Raw genomic sequence first — 24,482 nt, 5'->3', positions numbered from 1 at the left:
CCTCAATGACTTGGCTTTGATTTTAAGGCTATGTCCCCATTTCCTAGACTCCCCCACTAGCAGAAAACTTTTTTTTCTGTGTACCCCATCAATTATTTTCAAAATACTAAAACCCCTTCAAATCACCCCTAAACCTTCTGCATTCCAAAGAGTACAAGCCTACTTTATGTAATAACCTTTAACATTTAAGCACATGGAGCGTGTGCCACCTGTGGCTCAATGGGTAGCACGAGCACCTTCAAGTCAGAAAATACTGATTTCAAGCCTCACTGTAGGTTTTAGTATAGAAGGCGGCCATTTGGCCCATTAAGTCCATGCTGACTCCCTGTAGAGCAACCCAGTCATTCCCAATCCCCTGCTCTATCTTCATAGCCCGAGAGATCTGAACACAAAAATCAACGCTGAAACTCCAGTCCAACACAGAGGGAGCCCTGCACTGCTACAGGTGCTGCTTTTTGGATGACGTTAAACCGAGGACCTGTCTGCCCTCTCAGATAGGTGTAAAAGATCCTGTGACACTATTTCGAAGCAGACCAGTAGAGTTATCACCAGTGTCGTGGCCAATATTTGTCCCTCAAACGATATCACAAAAAACCATGTTATCTGGTTGTTATTGTATTGCAGTTTGTGGTAGTTTGCTGCATGCAGATTGGCTGCTGTGTTTCCAACATCATAACAATGACGACACTTCAAAAGTGCTTAATTGGCGGAAAAGCACTTTGAGACACCCAGTCACCATCTGATATAGGTCTGGTCACAACCATCCATCGTCAGTCAGTTATCTCGGTCAGTACTGTTACATTCCCCTGTCCAGAGTACATTCTGTATCCCTCAGGACCCGGTTATCTGGGTCAGTACTGTTACATTCCCCTGTCCAGAGTACATTCTGTATCCCTCAGGACCCGGTTATCTGGGTCAGTACTGTTCCATTCCCCAGCTCAGGGTACATTCTGTATCCCTCAGGACCCGGTTATCTGGGTCAGTGCTGTTACATTCCCCTGTCCAGAGTACATTCTGTATCCCTCAGGACCCGGTTATCTGGGTCAGTACTGTTACATTCCCCTGTCCAGAGTACATTCTGTATCCCTCAGGACCCGGTTATCTGGGTCAGTACTGTTACATTCCCCTGTCCAGAGTACATTCTGTATCCCTCAGGACCCGGTTATCTGGGTCAGTGCTGTTACATTCCCCTGTCCAGAGTACATTCTGTATCTCTCAGGACCCGGTTATCTGGGTCAGTACTGTTCCATTCCCCTGTTCAGGGTACATTCTGTATCCCTCAGGACCCAGTTATCTGGGTCAGTGCTGTTACATTCCCCTGTCCAGAGTACATTCTGTGTATTTCAGGACCCGGTTATCTGGGTCAGTGCTGTTACATTCCCCTGTCCAGAGTACATTCTCTCTCCCTCAGGACCTGATTATCTGGGTCAGTGCTGTTACATTCCCCTGACCATAGTACTTTCTGTGTCCCTCAGGACCCGGTTATCTGGGTCAGTGCTGTTCCATTCCCCTGTCCAGAGTACATTCTCTATCCCTCAGGACCCGGTTATCTGGGTCAGTGCTGTTCCATTCCCCTGTCCAGAGTACATTCTCTCTCCCTCAGGACCTGATTATCTGGGTCAGTGCTGTTACATTCCCCTGACCAGGGTACATTCTGTGTCCCTCAGGACCCGGTTATCTGGGTCAGTACTGTTACATTTCCCTTTCCAGAGTACATTGTGTGCCCCTCAGGACCCGGTTATCTTGGTCAGTGCTGTTACATTCCCCTCTCCTGAGTACAGTCTGTGTCCCTCAGGACCCGGTTATCTGGGTCAATGCTGTTACATTTCCCTGTCCAGAGTACAGTCTGTGTCCCCCAGGACTCAGTTATCTGGGTCAGTGCTGTTCCATTCCCCTGTTCAAGGTACATTCTCTATCCCTCAGGACCCAGTTATCTGGGTCAGTGCTGTTACATTCCCCTGTCCAGAGTACATTATGTATCTTTCAGGACCCGGTTATCTGGGTCAGTACTGTTCCATTCCCCTGTTCAGGGTACATTCTCTATCCCTCAGGACCCTGTTATCTGGGTCAGTGCTGTTACATTCCTGTCCAGAGTACATCCTGTATCCCTCAGGACCCGGTTATCTGGGTCAGTACTGTTACATTCCCCTGTCCAGAGTACATTCTCTATCCCTCAGGACCCGGTTATCTGGGTCAGTACTGTTACATTCCCCTGTCCAGAGTACATTCTGTATCCCTCAGGACCCGGTTAACTGGGTCAGTACTGTTCCATTCCCCTGTTCAGGGTACATTCTCTATCCCTCAGGACCCGGTTATCTGGGTCAGTACTGTTACATTCCCCTGTCCAGAGTACATTCTGTATCCCTCAGGACCCGGTTATCTGGGTCAGTACTGTTACATTCCCCTGTCCAGAGTACATTCTGTATCCCTCAGGACCCGGTTAACTGGGTCAGTACTGTTCCATTCCCCTGTTCAGGGTACATTCTCTATCCCTCAGGACCCGGTTATCTGGGTCAGTACGGTTCCATTCCCCTGTCCAGAGTACATTCTGTATCCCTCAGGACCCAGTTATCTGGGTCAGTGCTGTTACATTCCCCTGTCCAGAGTACATTCTGTATCCCTCAGGACCCGGTTATCTGGGTCAGTGCTGTTACATTCCTGTCCAGAGTACATTCTGTATCCCTCAGGACCCGGTTATCTGGGTCAGTGCTGTTACATTCCCCTGTCCTGAGTACGTTCTGTACCCCTCAGGACCCGGTTACCTTGGTCAGTGCTGTTACATTCCCCTGTCCAGAGTACATTCTGTTTTGTTGCTGGTGTCTCACTGTTTCACCCAATATACAGTCCCGATTCAGCAGCTGAGCGGGTCAGTCGGTGGTGATCAGTTGGAGTTTTCCATGACCTTTTGTAACTTGAAACCACGAGATATCTTGGGGTCTGGAATCACTGTTGTTGGACCACATCCAGCTGGTGGTATATCATTCTGACCCCATCCCTGGTGGGTGTATTCTGTCAGTGAAGCAGGACATTCCCAGGAATGGTGTTGGAGGAGTCTGGGTAACTCACTCATGGGATTCTGTCAGCCTATTGCTCAACTAATCTGTGGATCAAATGTTCTAATTTGGACTCACGTCCCCTGTTGGTGACGTCGGTGATGACTTTGCAGAGTTAACTGGGCTGCAGTTGTCTGAGTCTTGTCCTTCTTGTTGCTGCTGGCTCTGCCTGATATGTATTTTACTGTTCTCTCTTGTTGTTCCCATCCCATGTGGGATGGGAAACACATTCAGGCCAGACTGGGCTGGGGTGGAAGCTTCCCTGAAGGAAATTAATTAACCAGACTGGTTTTTCAACAATCCGTTGATATTCATCACTACCCTGCCCTTTTCTGGACTGAGATTTATAATATTGCTGCTGGAATCAGAGACAGAAATTTAAAAGTGTTTATATTGGAGCACAGTGCAATCTGAGCAATCCTTTGAGATGATCAACATGTGGGAGATGTGGCTAAAGAGTGATCAACAGAAGGAGCTATGCAGCCTCCACAAGGAGAAGGTGAAATTATTTTGTAAAACTGATTATCAGCTCATCTGCGTTGTTTGTCAGAGTTCAAAAAGTCATCAACATCATGATTTACTGCCACTGGAAGAAGCTACCGAAGAGTTTAAGGTGAGGGGATATCTTATAAAATAGAAAAACAAAACCGTGTCCTAAACACACGGTGTTCATTGATTTGGGTTTGAGCATCTCTCACTATTTCAGGAGTTTCGATAATGCATATGTATTGCTTTAATTACTGAGTGCTGACATGGGCTGTGATTTGTATTACTGCTGAAGGAAGCAGGGACAGAAAGTGGGAGAGTTAGATTTGTGTAACTTGATCAGCTCTTCGAATGTATAGGGAAATCTCTTGTACAGTGTGTTATCACTACACTCCTCTAATTCTGGCCTCTTGTGCATCTTTGATGTTAATTACTCCACCATTGGTGGTTGTGCCTTCAATTGCTTAGGCCCCAAGCTGTGGAATTCCCTTCCGACACCTCTTCACCTCTCTTTTCCGCTTTGAGACACTCCTTAAAATCTGCCTCTTCATCATCGAACTTAATAACTCCTTTGTGGCTTGGTGTCATTACATTGTGTTATAATGCTGCTGGGAAACGCCTTGGGATGTTTTGTTACCTTGAAGGCGCTATGGAAATACAAGTTGTTGTTGTGATCAGATCACTACCGATCCTGTCTTGGTGGCGAGTGACAATCTGCGGAACGTGTCTCCTATTCATATGCCAGATGTAAAGTGGCACAGTGGCGCAGTGGTTAGCACTGCAGCCTCACAGCTCCAGCGACCTGGGTTCAATTCTGGGTACTGCCTGTGTGGAGTTTGCAAGTTCTCCCTGTGTCTGCGTGGGTTCCCTCCGGGTGCTCCGGTTTCCTCCCACATGCCAAAGACTTGCAGGCTGATAGGTAAATTGGCCATTATAAATTGCCCCTAGTATAGGTAGGTGGCAGGGAAATATAGGGACAGGTGGGGATGTGGTGGGAATATGGGATTAGTGTAGGATTAGTATAAATGGGTGGTTGATGGTCGGCACAGACTCGGTGGGCCAAAGGGCCTGTTTCAGTGCTGTATCTCTAAACTAAATCGTTAAGCTTCAAGCAAAGCCTCCCAAACAGCACAAAGTTTCAGCAATTGGGTATAATAACAGGGACTGGGTAACCGAAGCAGATCAATTCCTCAGGGTATTAAATCTGCCTCTGCCTGTCCTGTTTTTTAACAGGAAAGCACATTGGAAGTTTATTAGAACCTGTAAGGAGACATTGTTGAACCAAACAAAGTAACAAAACTTACCCCATTTTAGAGAACTGCAACTAATAGAAAGCCAAATCATAAGAAACAAAGGAAACTTAAAAAATTAAATATTAACTTTGGCACCTGTACCGACGGACACCAGCAGATATCAGATAAATAGACCAGAGACGTAAACAGTAAAAATAAAATCTCAAGTGAAGGAAAGATTTAAAAAGAGATGGCAGACAGAATTAAAAGGGAATGTGTGCTCTCAATAAAGTTTAACCGAAAAGGCCAATAAGAGATGTCAACTCAGGGAAACAGCTGAGAACATTATAACTAAGATGGAGTTAGCGATGCATGTTTATTGTGCAATATTCCAAAAGGTAAAAGACAGATCCAACACAAAGCGGAGAAATATGGAAAGCTCCTGTTAATCAGCAGCTTAAAAGGATTGCTGCCATGAGAGGCACAGGAATTTTCAGGAGAGAGTCGGCGTGAGATTCTCTGAGGGTCAGTGGATAGAATTAGATTCAATCAGTGATATGGCCAGGAGAGCATCAGACCCTGAACCTTCAGGATATGTAGTTGGAGACCAGTACAATCAACGGCAGATTTATTTTTAGTATAATAGAGGGACAAGTGCTGAAGAAAGCCAAGGATTTGGGAATGGTGGATAGATTGAGGCTGTTGAAGGAAAGTTCGTGAAGATACTGGAGATTAAATTAGTGAAAAGATACCAGGCACTGCCTCGTTTGTTTATTGATTCTCAAGATGTGGGTGTGGCTGTCAAGGCAGCATTTATTACCCACCTAATTTTCCTGAAAATGTGGTGGGACATGTGAACCACTGTACTCTTTGCAGCAGTTTTGATGCAACTAAGTGGTAAGGTCACTTCAAAGGGCAGTCAGTGTGGGACTGGAGTCACATATCGGTCAGACTGGGTAAGGACAGCAGATACATTTTTACAACAATCCGATAACTTCTTGATCACTTTTACTGGCAGCAGCTTTTTAAACTGAATTCAAATTCTCAAAATGCCATGATGGGACTTCAGAATCATAGAATCGTTACAGCACAGAAGGAGGCCAATCAGGTTGTCATGTCTTAATGGACCTAACCATTTCCTGCGTGAAAAAGTTCTTCCTCATGTCTCCATTTCTTCTTTTGTCAATTAACCTAAATCTGTGACCTCTGGTTCGCTACCCTTCCACCAGTGGGAACAGTTTTTCACTATCTGGTCTGTCCAGACCCCTCATGATTTTGAATACCTTTATCAAGTCTCCTCCCAAACTTCTCCTCCAAGGAAAACAGCCCCAACTTCTTCAGTCTATCCACGTAAATGAAGTTCCTCATCCCTGGAACCATTCTCGTGAATTTTTTCTGCACCCTCTCTAATGTCTTCATAACTTTGCTGAAGTGTGGTGCCCAGAACTGGATGCAATACTCCAGTTAAGGCTGAACCAGTGTCTGAGGCAAGTTTAACATTACTTCCTTGCTCTTTTACGCCGCCCCTATGAATAAAGCTTAAGATGCTGTAAGCTTTATTATCTGTGCTCTCAACCTGTCCTGTCACCTTCAGTGTTTGATGCACATATACACCCAGGTCCTTCTGCTACTGCACCCTCTTTAGAATTGTACCCTTAATTTTATGATAGGAATTATTATTAAGGATTTTATTGCAAAAAGGAGAAGGTGTAGCATTATTAGTTAAGGAATCAATAACAGCTATGAGGAGGGATGATATGCTAAATGAATCATCAAATGAAGCAATATGGGTGGACATCAGAAATAAAAAAGGGTTTGCCACTGATTTTCCTTCCAGTAGCTGTGTCCAGTCCACTTTCACTAGATCGTCTCTCAGTTTTGTAAAATCTGCCTTCCCCCAATTTAGAACTTTAACTCCTGTCTTATCTTTGACCTTTTCCATGATTATGCTAAAACTAGCTGTATTATGATCGCTATCTCCAAAATGGTCACCCACTGCTACTTCATGAAAAGGATTGGAGGTCTGTGAATGTTATATCATTGTTTAAAAAGTGTGCGAGGGATAGGCCAAATAATTATAAGCCGGTCAGTCTGACCTCAGTGGTGGGTAAATTATTAGAATCAATTCTAATGCCACTTAGAAAGGCATGGACTGATCAGTGATAGTCAGCATGAATTTGTTAAGGGAAGGTCATGTCTTATTAACTTAAATGAATTCTTAAGGAAGTAACAAGGAGGTGTGATGAGGGCAGTGCAGTGGCTGTGGTCTATATGGATTTCAGTAAGGCATTTGACAAGGTCCCGCATGGCAGACTGGTCAGTAAAATGAAAGCCCATGAGATACAGGGGAATGCGGCAGGTTGGATCCAAAATTGGCTCAGTGGCAGGAAGCAAAGGGTGGTAGTTGATGGATGTTTTGTGAATGGAAAGCTGTTGCCAGTGGCATTCCACAGCACTTAGTGATGGGCCCCTTGCTGTTTGTGGTCTATATTAATGATTTGGACTTAAATGTGGGAGGCATGATTGGGAAATTTGCTGATCACACAAAAACTAGTCGTGTAGTTGAAAGTGAAGAGGATGGCTGTAGACTCCAGAATGATATCAATGGTTTGGTTGAGTGGGCAGAAAAGTGGCAAATGGAATTCAATACGGAGAAGTGTGAGGTAATGCACTTGGGGAGGGCAAATAAAGTGAGGGAATACACAAAAAAAGGGAGGATATTGAGAGGGGTAGAAGAAGTGAGAGACCTTGGAGTGCATGTCCACAGGTCCCTAAAGGTGGTAGGACAGGTAGATAAAGTGGTGAAGAAGGCATATGGAATACTTTCCTTTATTGGCTGATGCATAGAATACAAGAGCAGGCATGTAATGCTGGAACTGTATAAAATGCAGGTTTGGCCCAGTTGGAGTATTGCGTACAGTTCTGGTCACATTACAGGAAGGACATAGCTGCTCTTGAGAGAGTGCAGAGGAGATTTACAAAAACGTTGCCAGGGCTTGAAAGTTGCAGCGATGAGAAAAAATTGGATAGGCTAGGGTTGTTTTCCTTAGAACAAAGGAGGCTGAGGGGTGACTTAATTGAGGTGGACAAAATTATGAGAGGCCGAGATAGAGTAGACAGGAAGGACCTGTTTCCTACAGCAGGGAAGTCAATTACTGGGGGCACAGATTTAAGGTGATTTATAGAAGGATTAGAGGGGACATGAGGAAAAACTTTTTCACCCAGAGGGTGGTGGGTGTTTGGAATTCACTGCCAGGAATGTGGTGGAGGCAAAAACCCTCAATTCTTTTAAAACATACATGGATATGCACCTGAGGTGCTGTAACCTGCAAGGCTATGGACCAGGTGCTGGAAGGTGGAATCAGATTCGGCAGCTAGTTTTCGGTCAGCACGGACACAACGGGCTGAATGGCCTCCTTCTGTGCTATAATTTTTCTGTAGTTCTATGATTTATATTGTCCCTCTGCATTCTTCCCACCAAAATGAATCACTTCATACTTCTCTGCATTAAATTTCATTTGCCACGTATGTGCCCATTCCACCAACCTGTCTATGTCCTTTTGAAGTCCACCTCACTGTTCACAATGCTTCCAAGTTTTTTAACATCTGCAGATTTTGAAATTGTGCCCTGTACTCCAAAGTCCATGTTAATAATCTGTATCAGGAAAAGCAAGGGTTCCAACACTGATCCCTGGTAAACTCCACTACAAACCTTCCTCCAGTCCAAAAGACATCCATTAACCACTACCCCCCGATTCCCAATAATAAAAGCAAAATACTGCAGATGCTGGAAATCTGAAATAAAAACAAGAAATGCTGGAAATGTTCACTGACCTGAAACATTAACTCTGCTTCTCTCTCCACAGATGCTGCCAGACCTGCTGAGTATTTCCTGCATTTCTTGTTTTTATTTAACTCTCTGTTTCCTGTCAGTCAGCTTATTTCATATCCATGTTTCTACTGTCCCTTTTATTCCATGAGCTATAACTTTGTTCACAGGTTTGTTGTGGGGCACTTTATCAAATGCCTTTTGGAAGTCCATATACACCACATCAACACCATTATCCCCATCAATCCTCTCTGTTAACTCATCAAAAAACATGATGAACATGATTTTCCTTTAACAAATCTGTGCTGGCATTCCTTACTCAACCCACATTCAACCAAGTGACTATTAATTTTGTCCCGAATTATCGTTTCTCAAAGCGTTCCCACTACCAAGGTTAAACTGACTGGCCTGCAGTTGCTGGGCTTATTTTCAAAATCTTTGAACTCAATTTCTCTGGAATAGTAGTCCAGTAACATAAAAACTAGATGACTGAAGGTAGAAGAGATAAGGTTGCTGAAGGAAAGGCAGATATAAAACTAGAGACGACAGTTGAAGAAAGATACTGTTTACACCTTTGTTCAAAAAAGGGTCTAAAGGTAAGCCCAGCAACTACAGGCCAGTCAGTTTAATTTCAGTGGTGCGAAAACTTCTAGAAAAAATAATTTGGGACAAAATCAATAGTCACATAGACAAATGCGAGCTAATTAAAAAGCCAGCATGGATTTCTTAAGGAAAAGCATGTTTAACTAACTTGGGTTTTTTTGAGGAGGTAACAGAGAGGGTTGATGAGGGCAATGCTGTTGTGTGGTGTATATGGACTTTCAAAAGGCGTTTGATACAGTGCCACACAGCAGACTTGTGAGCAAACTTGTAGCTCATGGAATAAAAGGGATGGTAGCAACATGGATACGAAATTGGCTGAGTGACAGGAAACAAAGAGTAGTGGTTAATGGATGTTTTTCAGGCTGAAGGAAGGTTTGTAGTGGAGTTCCCCAGGGATCAGTGTTGGGACCCTTGATTTTCCTGATATATTTTAATGACCTAGACCTTGGTGTACAGGGCACAATTTCAAAGTCTGCAGATGATATGAGACTTGGAAGCCTTGTGAACTGTGAGGAGGATAGTGTAGAACTTCAAAAGGACATAGACAAGTTGGTGGAATGGTCAGATAGGTGGCAGATGAAGTTCAGTGCAGAGAAATGTGAAGTGATTCAGTTTGGAAAGAAGAACATGGAGAGACAATATAGAATAAAGGGTACAATTCTAAAAGGAGTGCAGAGCAGAGGGACCTAGGTGTATATGTGCATAAGTCATTGAAGATGGCAGAACAGGTTGAGAGCGCGGTTAATAAAGCATACAACATCCTGAGGTTTATTAATAGAGGCATAGAGTACAAGAGCAAGGAAGTTATGTTGTCTTGTATAAGACACTAGTTCGGCCTCAGCTGGAGTATTTGCGCCCAATTCTGGGCACTGAACTTGAGGAAAGATGAGAGGGCATTGGAGAGTATGGAAGAGGTTCATGAGGATAGTTCCAGGGATGAGGAATTTCAGTTCTGAAGATAGATTGGAGAAGTTGGGACTGTTTTCCTTGGAGAAGAGAAGGCTGAGAGGTGATTTGATCAAGGTATTCAAAATCATGTGGGGTCTGGTCGGAGTAGATAGAGAGAAACTGTTCCCACATGTGAAAGGATCGAGAACGAGAGGGCACAGATTTAAGGTATTTGGTAAGAGCAGCAAAAGTGACATGAGGAAGAACTTTTTCATGCAGCAAGTGGTTAATGTCTGGAATTCGCTGCCTGAGAACGTGGTGGAGGCAGGTTCAATTGAAGTATTCAAAAGGGAATTAGACCGTTATACGAAAAGGAAGAATGTGCAGGATTAAGGAGAGAAGGCAGGGGAATGGAGCTGAGAGAGTTTCTTTTTCAGACAGCCAGTGCAGACACAATGGGCTGAATGGCCTCCTTCTGCGCTGTAACAATTCTGTGATTCTGTGATAGGTCAGACAGACTGTAATTATAGGCAAGTCTTCAGTCAATAAGGTGGCTGACCAGTTGTATCTTCAGCACAATACTGAACTATCTACCTGGAACTAGAGCAGGAAACATTTTAATTATCTTGGAATTTGCAATTTAGCACTCTTCAAATTAAGAAGCTAGTGACCATAATTATTTCCATCAGTAGATTCGGATTGTTCAAAAGTTTGGGTACTTTAGATAAAATGCTTGGATCAGGGTGTAGCAGGAGATGTTGCACACTGAGGGAGTGGGATCACAACAGTTGTCAGCACTGGGTGAAGGATTTGAGGTTTGACGGTGCTGGTTTTAGAGAACTGTTCATGGGTTATACAGTCTAGATCCAGGAGTCCAGCAGCTGCGAAAATAATGTTGGTGCAACAGGTGAGGACAAAGAGCAAAAACGTCCAAGGCCACAACAGGGACACCAATTGTAGGTGTAGTCCCACCAGATAGCAAGAAAACGGCACAGCAACAGCTCCACAGCACATAGTTGTGGCTGCAAAAGGAGCTGCAATAGTAGCAGAAGCCACAACTGCACCAAAAGTAGAGATGAGTAAAGCAAAACTTAGAGAGGTTTAGTGGATAAGACTTACTGGACCTGTATCAAACAGGAGTTGGACCAATTTATACGTAAGATTAACTTTGTTGACTAATTGTTTCACAAATGTATTAATGTTATCAGAACTTCTGATTGCAATTTTGTGTCAAAATCCCCATTGTAAAGTGCCATGGCAACATTATTGTGATGTAGTTGCAGACTAAGTGACTCCATGGGCAAGTTTCTGAATTCTTTCTCCCAAATCCATCATCAGCTTCCAAATGACAAACACTGATATCTTCAACCTGCTCCTTGAAGTGCTGCGGAGTATTTACCGGTAAAATAATCTATTCAGCCTGTAGCTATTGGGGGAGCGGAGGAAACAACCTGGCAGTGAAAATAAATCAGAAATGAAAGGGTTGAGTGCCTTTTATTGGCTCATTGTTTTTGAAAGTTCTGGAACCTGATTGGTCAGATTGTTATGACCAAGGTGGGAGTAATGCACTGTTAATTCAGTCCCACTACCCCACAGGTCATAGCCTATTAATAAAGTTTCTCACCTACCAGAAAAATAGCCAAATTGGTTCCCCACCACACCAAACCAGGTTTCTTTAAACAACAACAAAATTAACTATTTATTAATAAATTAAGACTTAAACAACGATGAGATAACTCTATATGTGAAAGGATGCTTTTAAAACTTCGTACTCTTCCTAATCCTCATGCACACACACATACATTAAAAAAAAAGGTTAACTGGTTTTAAAAAGATGTTTTGGATCACAACTGTTTCTTAGGGATAATAAAATAATTAGGTTGTCACGTTCTTGTAGGATATTTCTGGATCGGTGAGTGTCCCAGAGTTGAATAGTCGAATGCTACTCGAAGTCTCTCCAGGTGAGGTTGATGAACAGTCTGTGATGGGTAGACATTCATGACACTTCATCTGTAGCAGGTGTAACACAGATCTTTCAGAAAAGAGTGTAGCAACAAGTCTACTTGGGTTTTGAAATAGCAGTCGAGCAATAGAAGCTTTCTTGAGTTTTCAGGATCTCCCAAAACATATGAGGCAACAGGAATCACTCCTGAGGCAGAGATTTTTCAGAGCCTGGAGGCAATAGGAATAGGCTTACTTTAGAAATTCAGGGCTTCCTTTCAGCAAAACAGCTTTCCTCCACGGAGAGCAGCAACTCCTCTTTTCCCCGGATCTTTTCCTCTCCAGGGGTCTTTTCCCTCTTAGGCAGACCACAGCCAGCACCTTAAATGTTAAATTTCTTTTTACAACAGAGGCATGCCATCCTTTTCAGGGAAAGGTCTTTTTCTCTGGTCTGCAAAAAACAGGTCCCATCCAGTTTGTTCTGCTTCCTGCCTGTCCAGCTTATTGGTTTCCACAATGCAAAAATGAAACTGAAACGCTAACAATCAAGTCACGTGACCTGTCATTTCCTTTGCTGCTGTTTGGAAATGGGTCCCTTGTAGTTTGTGCACTCAGTTCAAACACCAAGTTTCAGCATTCAATGTTCACAGAAAATCCTTTTTCTCAGTCTTTGAAAACACAGAATTCTATGCTTTCAAATAAAAAAAACTTTTGTGACAGGATTGAGAAAAATTGAGTAACTTCATTGGTTTAGGTGGATTGGTAATTCCTGATTGGGTGCATCTCTGACATATCTATACCTGTGTAAATCAACGCTTAAAAATAGAGGGTAGTTATTTCAGTCAATTAGACAGAAGTGTGATTGATATATTGATATTTGACAGTTTTAAGTGTGACATCTGGAACACTTTGAGAGATGATTGACTCATTGGTTTACATTTTATGAAGGGGTGGAACCCCTGTCACATTGTTCATTGGTTGTTTGCCAGTGAGAAACAAATACAAAAGAAGAATAGGTTCAACAGCAGAATAAATACAATAATATTCATTTCTCACAATACTTCAAGTCAACTTTAAAAAAACCTCACATATTCTCTGAAATAACTTCATATCTCGGACCATACACTCAGGATACAAAGGAAATGGAGATCAAGTGGATACTATAGAAAGTGATCGATCCCTAATGCCAGTTTTACACCAGACAACAAGCTGGAAATAGGAGCATCGAACTTAGGAGCAGGAGTAGGCCATTCGGCCTCGTGAGCCTGCTCCGCCATTCGATAAGATCATGGCTGATCTCGTTGTGGTCTCAACTCCATCCATAACCTTTGACTCCCTTGTTTATCAAAAATCTATCTAATTCAGCATTGAAAAAGTTCAATGACCCAGCCGCCACTGCTTTCTGGGAAGAAAATTCCATACTGTAATGACTCTCTGAGAGAAAAAAATTCTCATCTTCATCTTAAAAGGATGAACTCTTATTCTTAAACTGTGCCCCCTAGTTCTGGTCTCCCCCACAAGAGGAAACATCCTCCTGGTATCCACTCTGTCAAGTCCCCTCAGTATCTTATATGTTTCAACATGATCGCCACTTATTGTTCTAAACTCCTATAGGCCCAACCTGTTCAACCTTCCTTCATGAGATAAGCCCTTCATCCCCGGAATGAGTTGAGTGAACATTCTCTGAACTGCTTCTGACGCAATTACGACCTTTTTCAAATAAGGAGACCAAAACTGTACACAGTACTCCAGACATGGTCTCACCAAAACCTTGTACAGTTGTAGCAACACTCGTCTACTTTTATACTTGATTCCCCTTGCAATAAACACCAACATTCCATTTGCCTTCCTAATCACTTGCTGTACCTGCATACTAACTTATTGTGATTCATCTGTCAGTACACCCAGATCCCTTTGTACTATCGAGTTCTGAAATCTCACTTCATTTAAATTGTTTTTCTATTCTTCCTTCCAAAGTGGATAAGTTCACATTTTCCCACTCCATCTGCCAAACTTCTTCCCACTCGCTTAACCTATCTGTATCCCCTTGTAGACTCTTTACCTCCTCCTTACAATTCACTTTCTTCCTAAATGGGTGTCATTGGCAAATTTAGCTACCATACATTCAGTTCCTTTTGTCAAGTCATTAGTACAGATTGTAAATAGTTGAGGCCTCACCACTGACCCCTGTGGCACTACCCTAGTTTCAGCTTTCCAAGCTGAAAAAGACTCTGCTTTCTGTTAACTAACCAATCCTTTATCTATGCTAATATGTTACCCCTTATACCATGTGCCCTTACCTTGAGGAGTAACCTTTGATGTGACACCTTATCAAGTACACAACATTTACAGGTTTTCCTTCATTCACATTGTTTGCTACTTCCTCAAAGAATGTTAATAAATTAGTTAAACACAATTTCCCTTTCACAAAACCATGTTGACTCTGTCTGATATCATTATGATTTTCTAAGTATCCTGTTATAACCACCTTAATAATAGATTCTAGGTATTTCCCTATGACAGATGTTAGGCTGATTGGCCTATAGTTTTCTACTTTCTGTTGCCCTCCTTTCTTGAATATAGGTATTACATTTGCTATTTTCCAATCTGCTGGGACCTTTCCAGAATCTAAGGAGTTTTGGAAGATGATAACCAAAGCCTCTATTATCTCTGCAGTCACTTATTTTAAGACCCTCAAATGCAGACCATCTGGTCAGGGGACTTGTCAGCCTTTAGGTCCAATAGTTTTCCCAACACCTTTTCCCTGGTGATGTGGATTGTTTTAAGTTCCTCCCTCCCATGCACCTCTTGATTTAAGTATCTTTGGGAAGTTTTCTAAGTCTTCTACAGATAAGACAGATACAAAATACCTGTTCAATGCCTCCACCATTTCCTTGTTTTCCATTATTTAATTCCTAAAACTCAATTGCTAGAGGACCAACACCAGCTTTAGATACTCTTTTCCTGTTTAAAATTTGTAGAAACTCTTACCATCTGTTTTTACATTACTATTCAGCTTTCTCTCGTACTCTATTTTCTCCCTCTTTTATTTAGTCATCCTTTGCTGGTTCTTAAAATCTGTACAATCTTCTGACCTACCACTAATCTTTGTAGATTTGTATGGTGTTTCTTTCAATTTGATACTATCATTAACTTCCTTATTTAGCCCTAGGTTCCTTAGACAGCACCTTCCAAACCTGCGACCCCTACCAACTAGAAGGACAAGGGCAGCAAATGCATGGGAACACCACCACCTATAAGTTTCCCTTCAAGTCACACACCATCTTGACTTGGAACTATATCACCCTTCCTTCACTGTTGCTGGGTCAAAATCCTGGCACTCCCTTCCTAACAGCACTGTAGATGTACCCACCTCACATGGAGTGCAGCGGTTCAAGAAGGCAGCTCGCTACCACATTTTCAAGGACAATTAGGGATGGGCAATAAATGCTAGCTTAGCCAGCGACGCCCACATCCCATGAATGAATTTTTAAAAACCCACAGCTGATGTATCCTTCTCAAAGAATCTTTTTTTCTGATTGAGAAATTTTTGCTGAGAGTTATTAAATATATCCTTAAGTCTGCCAAAGCATCTCCACTGTCTTACCTTTTAACCTAGTTTCCCAGTTCACTTTAGCTAGCTCTGTCTTTATACCCTTGTAATTACCTTTATTCAGGTTTAAAACACTCGTCTAAGACCCATACTTCTCCTCTTCAAACTGAACGTGAAATTCTATCATGTTATGATCACTGTCACCTAGAGGCTCCTTGACCATGAGGTTATTGATTAATCCTGTCTCATTGCACATTACCAAGTCTAAAATAGCATGCTCCCTGGTTGACTCTAGAACATACTGCACTAAGAAATTGTCCAGAATACATTCTATGAACTCAACCAGGTTATTTTTGCCAATCTGATTTGCCCAATCTACATGCAGATTAAAGTCACCCATGATTATTGAGCTATCTTTCTTACACGCCCCATTTATTTCTTCCTGTAAACTCTGTCCTACAGTATAACAACTGTTAGGGAGCCTATAAACTACTCCCTCAAGCTTAGCTTTTCTATTTATCTCGACCAAAACTGATTCTTGTTCTTTTGAGTTAAGCTCATCTCTCACTACAGTACTGATGACATCTCTAATTAACAGAGTTACTACACCATCTTTCCCTAGCTTCCTGACTTTTCAAAATATCAAAAATCCTTTAATATTCATGACCTGGTTGTCAGGTCATACATACTTATTTCTATCTGTGCTAACAATTCATCCATTTTGTTATGAATGCTGTGCACATTCAGATGGAGAGCCTTTAACTCTGTCTTTTACCATTTCTACAATCTATGGCCATAGCTGCTGGTGCACTCTTATGTTTGTATACTCTGTCCCTTCCTGCCACACTCTGGTTATCCTTATCCAAATCGCTACCCTGCTCTATTACCTCATTGTTGTCCTTTGATTTACCACATCTCCTCTCACATGCTCCCTTCCCCCCACTATTTAGTTTAAATCCTTCACTACTGCCCTAGTTATACGACTCACCAGAACACTCTTCCCAGCATGGTTGAGGTGAAGACTGTCCCAACAATACTGCACCTACTTTCCCCACTACTGATGGTACTGCCCCATGAATCAAAACTCATTTCTCCCACACCAGTCTTTGAGCCAACCGTTCATCTCTCTAATCTTATTTAGCCTACTCAAATTCGCATTTGGCTCAGGTAATAATCCAGAGGTGTCTCTGTAATGGTTATCAGGTCACTTTGTTATGAATGCTGTGCACATTCAGATGGAGAGCCTTTAACTCTGTCTTTTACCATTTCTACAATCTATGGCCATAGCTGCTGGTGCACTCTTATGTTTGTATACTCTGTCCCTTCCTGCCACACTCTGGTTATCCTTATCCAAATCACTACCCTGCCCTATTACCTCAGATTATTACCTTTGAGGTTCTGCTTTTAAATTTAGCCCCTAGCTGCTCATACTCCTGATGCAGAAACTCTTTCCTCGTCCTATCTATGTCGTTAGTCCCATGTGGACCACAACAACTGGATCCTCCTCTTCCCACTGCAAGTTCCTCTCCAGCCCTGAGCTGAAGTCCCAAACCCTGGCACCGGGCAGGCAACACAGCCTTCTGGACTCTCGGTCTCGGCTACAAAGAGCTCTGTCTATTCCCATGAAGAGACTATGTCCTACTACCACTGCATTACTAGTTACCTCCTTCTCAAACTTGAATTGCTTCCTATACTATGGTGCCATGGTCAGTTCACTCCTCCATCCTGCAGTGCATGCTCTCATCCATACAAGCTGCAAGAAGCTGTTGGACAACTACAAGGGCTGAAACTCCTCCACTTCTGCCTTCTTGATCCCCTTAGCTGCCTCATTCACAGTCAGACCCTCCCGTCCCTGACCACTGACCAAATCAGACAACCCTATCCTAAGGGATGTGACTGCCTTCTGGAACAAAGTGTCCAGGTAACTTGCCCACTTCCTGATGTACTGCAGTGTCTGTAGGTTGGCCTCCAGCTCACGACTATAAGTCAAAACTCCTTTAGCCGTAGACACTTAATGCAGATATGGTTGCCCTGGATTACACTGGTGTCCAGCAGCTCCCACATACTACAGCTGCAACACACCATCTGCCCAGCCATCTTTATTGAGTTTCAACTAACTAATTAATTATTTTCTTAATTCAATTCTAGTTAATGCCTGTAGTCCAGCTTGGGCTTATATTATTATTTTTTATTGTCACACCAACGTGCTATGTTGAATGATTTTTTTAATCCACTGACTGGAGACTTGAATTTATTTGTTTTAAAGAAATTAAAAAGGAACAGATAAAAGGTACCTTGGCTAGTAGCTTAAGATGGCCACCTAGTTTGCAATATAGTATCCATATTGCAAGGCCAGTGAGGTGAAGACAGAGCATCTGGCCCGTCTCAGCAAAAACCAAGACCTGGGAAATTTAAGGGAACTGCCTGTTCCCATTAGAAAGGCATCAAAACTATTACTTGAACAATGGGACCCTGGTTGTGAGAAAGAAATCCCCACTCATGGGCTGTTAAGTTGCAAGAAGAAATACACACTGCTAATTCCTCTTCCTCTTTGGCCTCCTTATCTCAAGAGACAATGGGTAAGCTCCTGGAGGTGGTCAGTGGTGTGTGGAGCAGCACCTGGAGTGGCTATAAAGGCCAATTCTAGAGTGACAGGCTCTTCCACAGGTGCTGCAGAAAAATGTGATTGTCGGGGCTGTTACACAGTTGGTTCTTCCCTTGCGCCTCTGTCTTTTTTCCTGCCAACTGCTAAGTCTTTTCGACTCACCACACTTTAGCCCTGTCTTTATGGTTGCCCGCCAGCTCTGGCGAACGCTGGCAACTGACTTCCACGACTTGTGATCAATGTCACAGGATTTCATGTCGCGTTTGCAGACGTCTTTAAAGCGGAGACATGGACGGCCGATGGGTCTGATACCAGTGGCGAGCTCGCTGTACAATGTGTCTTTGGGGATCCTGCCATCTTCCATGCGGCTCACATGGCCAAGCCATCTCAAGCGCCGTTGATTCAGTAGTGTGTATAAGCTGGGATTGTTGGCCGCCTCGAGGACTTCTGTGTTGGAGATACGGTCCTGCCACCTGATGCCAAGTATTTTCCGGAGGCAATGAAGATGGAATGAATTGAGACGTCGCTCTTGGCTGACATACGTTGTCCAGGCCTCGCTGCCAGAGAGCAAGGTACTGAGGACACAGTCTTGATACACTCGGACCTTTGTGTTCCGTGTCAGTGCGCCATTTTCCCACACTCTCTTGGCCAGTCTGGACATAGCAGTGGAAGCCTTTCCCATACGCTTGTTGATTTCTGCATCTATAGACAGGTTACTGGTGATAGTTGAGCCTAGGTAGGTGAACTCTTGAACCACTTCCAGAGTGTGGTCGCCAATATTGATGGATGGAGCATTTCTGACGTCCTGCCCCATGATGTTCGTTTTCATGAGGCTGATGGTTAGGCCAAATTCATTGCAGGCAGCTGCAAACCTGTCGATGAGACTCTGCAGGCACTCTTCAGTGTGAGATGTTAAAGCAGCATCGTCAGCAAAGAGGAGATCCCTGATGAGGACTTTCCATACTTTGGACTTTGCTCTTAGAGGGGCAAGGTTGAACAACCTGCCCCCTGATCTTGTGTGGAGGAAAATTCCTTCTTCCAAGGACTTGAACGCATGTGAAAGCAGTAGGGAGAAGAAAATCCCAAAAAGTGTGGGTGCGAGAACACAGCCCTGTTTCACGCCACTCAGGATAGGAAAGGGGTCTGATGAGGAGCCACCATGTTGAATTGTGCCTTTCATATTGTCATGGAATGAGGTGATGATACTTAGTAGCTTTGGTGGGCATCCAATCTTTTCTAGTAGTCTGAAGAGACCACGTCTGCTGACGAGGTCAAAGGCTTTGGTGACATGCGCGATGCCAATATCATCACCGTCTATAAAAACAAAGGTGACCGAGGTGACTGCAACAACTACCGTGGAATCTCCCTGCTCAGCATAGTGGGGAAAGTCTTTGCTCGAGTCGCTCTAAATAGGCTCCAGAAGCTGACCGAGCACGTCTACCCTGAGGCACAGTGTGGCTTTCATGCAGAGAGATCGACCGTTGACATGCTGTTCTCCCTTCGTCAGATACAGGAGAAATGCAGCGAACAACAGATGCCCCTCTACATTGTTTTCATTGATCTCACCAAAGCCTTTGACACTGCTAACTACCAAGCTTGAATCACTGGGTGACTGTCATGTGACTAAACCCCCAACCCCCTCCCCATCTGTGTTTTAAGCTGGTGTTTCTCTGCAGCAGGCTGGTAAGCATCTGGACTCTGACAAGTGCAGACCTAAGTGGGAGTCCTCCATTCTCTCTCTCTCTCTCTCTCTCTCTCCATTCCAGCTTTCAAGCTTCGAACCCTGCTTGCTGACCAACCACCTCTGCATCCTCTGGCTGCAACCAGAGACCCCTGGAAGGAAGTCCTCCACATCGCTGTTTCCAAGAGACCCACCAAATCAGCCATCTGTCTCTTCAAATCAAAAGCTTCAGGACCACTGAATTCAGCTGGAAGCCTGCCGAGTCACTAAACTCCACAGACAGTATACTCCTTTTTTTTTGTTCTGTGGTCTCTAATTCGACCAATCTACCCTTCCCCACTCTGTAACCTATTTTTGTGTGAGTGTGTGTATGTGTGTGAGAGTAAGTTGGAGTATAGTTTATTATTTGCTTAGATTGGTTTACATACAATACAACTAACCTCTTTCTTTGATTAACTTAAGAAAACCTGTCCGATTTTTTCTCTTTTTATGATCACAGCACGTAAATAATCAAACACTCACTGAATTGGCAAGTACATCTACTTTAAAAAGAGTAAATAAAGCTGTTGTGGTGAAACAAGGAGCGTGAAAAGAGGGAAACCCTTCAATCCTCTCCTCACTTGACCATAACATTATTAATGTTCTTTTATCCAAATTGAAATTCCCTAGTTTAGTAAAGATAAATAGGAGATCCTGGCTTTTTTTCGCGGATGAAGATTTGGGAAGGTTGTACTCATCAGGCCTATCAGTGATCGGCAGATTCTCCCACAGCGGATGCAAGTGAAGGTGTAGTTGCTGCTGGGGGCAAATGGATCGATCCTTCTCCTTTTCTCTTTCATGCTGGTTCTTCGCTCAGTCTCAAAGGTATCTGTAGCATTCCTGATGTAGCATCTCCAGGCATCACACTCTTGGCTGCACTTCCCACTGTCAATGGTCCACGTGGCACACAGAGAGTGACTTCTTCAGGGAGTCCTTGAAACGTTGGCATGGGGCCACTCTGTTCCTTTTACCAGTGGTCAGTTGTCCGTACAACACCATCTTGGGCAGGCGACTATCGTCTATCCAGGCAACGTGACCCACCCAATGCAGTTGGCTTTGCAGGAGGATGGCCTCGATGCTGGTGATGATGGCTGTTTCCAGGACTTCAATGTTTGTGATGCGGTCCTGCCAGCAGATCTTGAGGATGCTGCAGAGGCAGTGCTGATGGAAGCGCTCTAGAAGGCATACATGACGGTGGTATAGGACCCATGACTCGGCGCCATACAGAAGGGTGGTGAGGACTATGGCTTGTACATTTTGAGTTTGGTCTGTGCTCTGAGGCTGTGGTTGCTCCACGCTCATTTATATTGTCTGCCTAATGTATTGTTTGCTTTTGAGAGCCTGTTGCCCACTTCCTTGACTATGGTAGCATCAAACAAGACGGCGCTCCCCAAATAATTAAATTGCTTGACAGCATTCAGCTTGGTTTCCTCGATGACAATGCTTGGTGGTCTATATTCTTCTTGGGGTGAAGGCTGATGCAGGACTTCAGTTTTCTTTAAACTGATTTTTAGTCTGCAGAGTTGTGCTGCCTTGGAAAAACATATTGTTTACAATATGTTTACAGATCTCCCTGACTGTGGACCAGGACAGCACAGTCATCGGTGAAAAGAAGCTCATGGATGAGTTTTTCTTGTCTCTTTGTGTGAGCCTGAAGACGACTGAGGTTGAAAAAGCCTCCATCAGTCCAGAAGCGTACATAAACTCCCTCCTTAAGGTCTTCCGTTGACTGTTGCAGCATCATGCTGGAAAAGATGGTGAATAAGGTCAGGGCCAACACACATCCCTGCTTCATGCCATTGGAGATTCGGAAGGGACTTGAGAGGCTGCTGTTTTGCTTGACATGTCCGTACTGATTTTCATGATACTGCTTCACAATGGCCTGGAACCTGGGTGGGCATCCAAGTTTTTCAAGGATTTTCCAAACGCCCTGCCCTATGCACCTAGCTCCGTGAGTTTTTCATGGCCTGCTGGGAACAGGACAGGATTCCATGGGATCTTCTTGATGCCGTTATCTTGACCTTGTACAAAAACGAAGGAGAAAAATCAAACTGCTCCAACTATCGTGGGATCATCCTCCTTTCTATTGCTGGGAAGATCCTGGCTGGAATACTTCTGAACAGGCTTGTGCCTACCATTGCAGGAAGAAAACCTCCCTGAGAGCCAGTGTGGTTTCAGAGCAAACAGAGGCACCACAGACATACATATGGACATACGAATTAGGAGCAGGATTAGGCCACTTGGCCCTTTGAGCCTGCTCCGCCATTCAATAAGTTCATGACTGAACTAATTACTCCACATTTCCACCCCACCCCCCAATAACCCTACACCCCCTTGCTTATCAAGAATCTATCTACCTCTGCCTGAAAAATATTCAAAGACTCTGCTTCCACTGCCTTTTGAGGAAGAGAATTCCAAAGACTCACGACCCTCTGAGAAAAAAAAAATTCTCCTCCTCTCTGTCTGAAATGGGTGACCCCTTATTTTTAAACAGTGACCCCTTGTTCTAGATTCTCTTGAAGTCCCCAGCATCACAGAAGCCAGACTTCAGCCAATTCGATTCATTCAGCGTGATATCAGGAAACGACTGAAGGCACTGGATACTGCAAAAGCTATGGGCCCTGACAATATTCTGGCATAGTACTGAAGACCTGTGCTCCAGAACTTGCCGCGCCCCTAGCCAAGCTGTTCCAGTACAGCAACAACACTGGCATCTACCCTGCAATGTGGAAAATTGCCCAGTATGTCCTGTACACAAAAAAAAGCAGGACAAGTCCAACCTGGCCAATTACCGCCCCATCAGCCGACTCTCAATCATCAGTAAAGTGATGGAAGGTGTCATCAACAGTGCCATCAAGCGGCACGTGCTTAGCAATAACTGCTCAGTGACGCTCAGTTTGGGTTCCGCCAGGGCCACTCAGCTCCTGACCTCAATACAGCCTTGGTTCAACCATGGACAAAACAGCTGAACTCAAGAGGTGAGGTGAGAGTGACTGCCCTTGACATCAAGGCAGCATTTGACCGAGTATGGCATCAAGGAGCCCTTGCAAAACTGAGGTCAATGGGAATCGGGGAAAACATTCCGCTGGCTGGAGTCATACCTAGCGCAAAGGAAGATGGGAAGTTGTGTGTGGAATCAGAGGAGATAGGGGAAGCGTTAAATGAATATTTTACGTCAGTATTTACAGTGGAGAAAGAAAATGTTGTCGAGGAGAATACTGAGATGCAGACTACTAGGCTAGATGGGATTGAGGTCACAAGGAGGAGGTGTTAGCAATTTTGGAAAGTGTGCAAATAGATAAGTCCCCTGGGCCAGATGGGATTTATCCAAGGATTCTCTGGGAAGCCAGGGAGGAGATTGCAGAGCCTTTGTCCTTGATTTTTATGTCGTCATTGTCGACAGGAATAGTGCCGGAAGACTGGAGGATAGCAAATGTTGTCCCCTTGTTCAAGAAGGGGAGTAGAGACAGCCCTGGTAATTATAGACCTGTGAGCCTTACTTCGGTTGTGGGTAAAATGTTGGAAAAGGTTATAAGAGATAGGATTTATAATCATCTTGAAAAGAATAAGTTCATTAGAGATAGTCAGCACGGTTTTGTGACGGGTAGGTCGTGCCTCACAAACCTTATTGAGTTTTTTGACAAGGTGACCAAACAGGTGGATGAGGGTAAAGCCGTGGATGTGGTCGATATGGATTTCAGTAAGGCATTTGATAAAGTTCCCCACGGTAGGCTATTGCAGAAAATACAGAAGTATGGGATTGAAGGTGAATTAGTGCTTTGGATCAGAAATTGGCTAGCTGAAAGAAGACAGAGGGTGGTGGTTGATGGTAAATGTTCATCCTGGAGTATAGTTTCTAGTGGTGTACCGCAAGAATCTGTTTTGGGCCCACTGCTGTTTGTCATTTTTATAAATGACCTGGATGAGGGTGTAGAAGGGTGGGTTAGTAAATTTGCGGATGACACGAAGGTCGGTGGAGTTGTGGATAGTGCCGAAGGATGTTGTAGGTTACAGAGGGACATAGATAGGCTGCAGAGCTGGGCTGAGAGATGGCAAATGGAGTTTAATGCGGAAAAGTGTGAGGTGATTCACTTCGGAAGGAGTAACAGGATTGCAGAATACTGGGCTAATGGGAAGATTCTTGGCAGTGTAGATGAGCAGAGAGATCTTGGTGTCCAGGTACATAAATCCCTGAAAGTTGCCACCCAGGTTAATAGAGCTGTTAAGAAGGCATATGGTGTGTTAGCTTTTATTAGTAGGGGGATCGAGTTTAGGAGCCACGAGGTCATGCTGCAGCTGTACAGAACTCTGATGCGGCCGCACCTGGAGTATTGCGTGCAGTTCTGGTCACCGCATTATAGGAAGGATGTGGAAGCTTTGGAAAAGGTGCAGAGGAGATTTACTAGGATGTTGCCTGGTATGGAGGGAAGGTCTTACGAGGAAAGGCTGAGGGACTTGAGGTTGTTTTCGTTAGAGAGAAGGAGGAGAAGAGGTGACTTAATTGAGACATATAAGATAATCAGAGGGTTGGACAGGGTGGATAGTGAGAGCCTTTTTCCTCGGATGGTGATG

General features: G+C 43.9%; 1 protein-coding gene across 1 annotated transcript in view; it reads left to right on the top strand.

The window, feature by feature from the left end:
- Positions 1–219: 219 nt before the first annotated feature.
- Positions 220–24,482, top strand: part of LOC137345683 (zinc-binding protein A33-like) — a 52,121-nt gene continuing 27,858 nt past the window's right edge. Inside the window, exons 1-2 of the mRNA XM_068008948.1 lie at positions 220–271; positions 3,458–3,666. Of these exons, the coding sequence (XP_067865049.1) occupies positions 220–271; positions 3,458–3,666 (261 nt within the window). The remainder of the gene's footprint in view (positions 272–3,457; positions 3,667–24,482) is intronic.

Source organism: Heterodontus francisci, chromosome 29, assembly GCF_036365525.1.
Source record: "Heterodontus francisci isolate sHetFra1 chromosome 29, sHetFra1.hap1, whole genome shotgun sequence".
NCBI lineage: Eukaryota > Metazoa > Chordata > Chondrichthyes > Heterodontiformes > Heterodontidae > Heterodontus > Heterodontus francisci.
The sequence above is the reverse complement of the archived record's forward strand: the minus strand, read 5'-3'. Positions and strand labels throughout refer to the sequence as shown.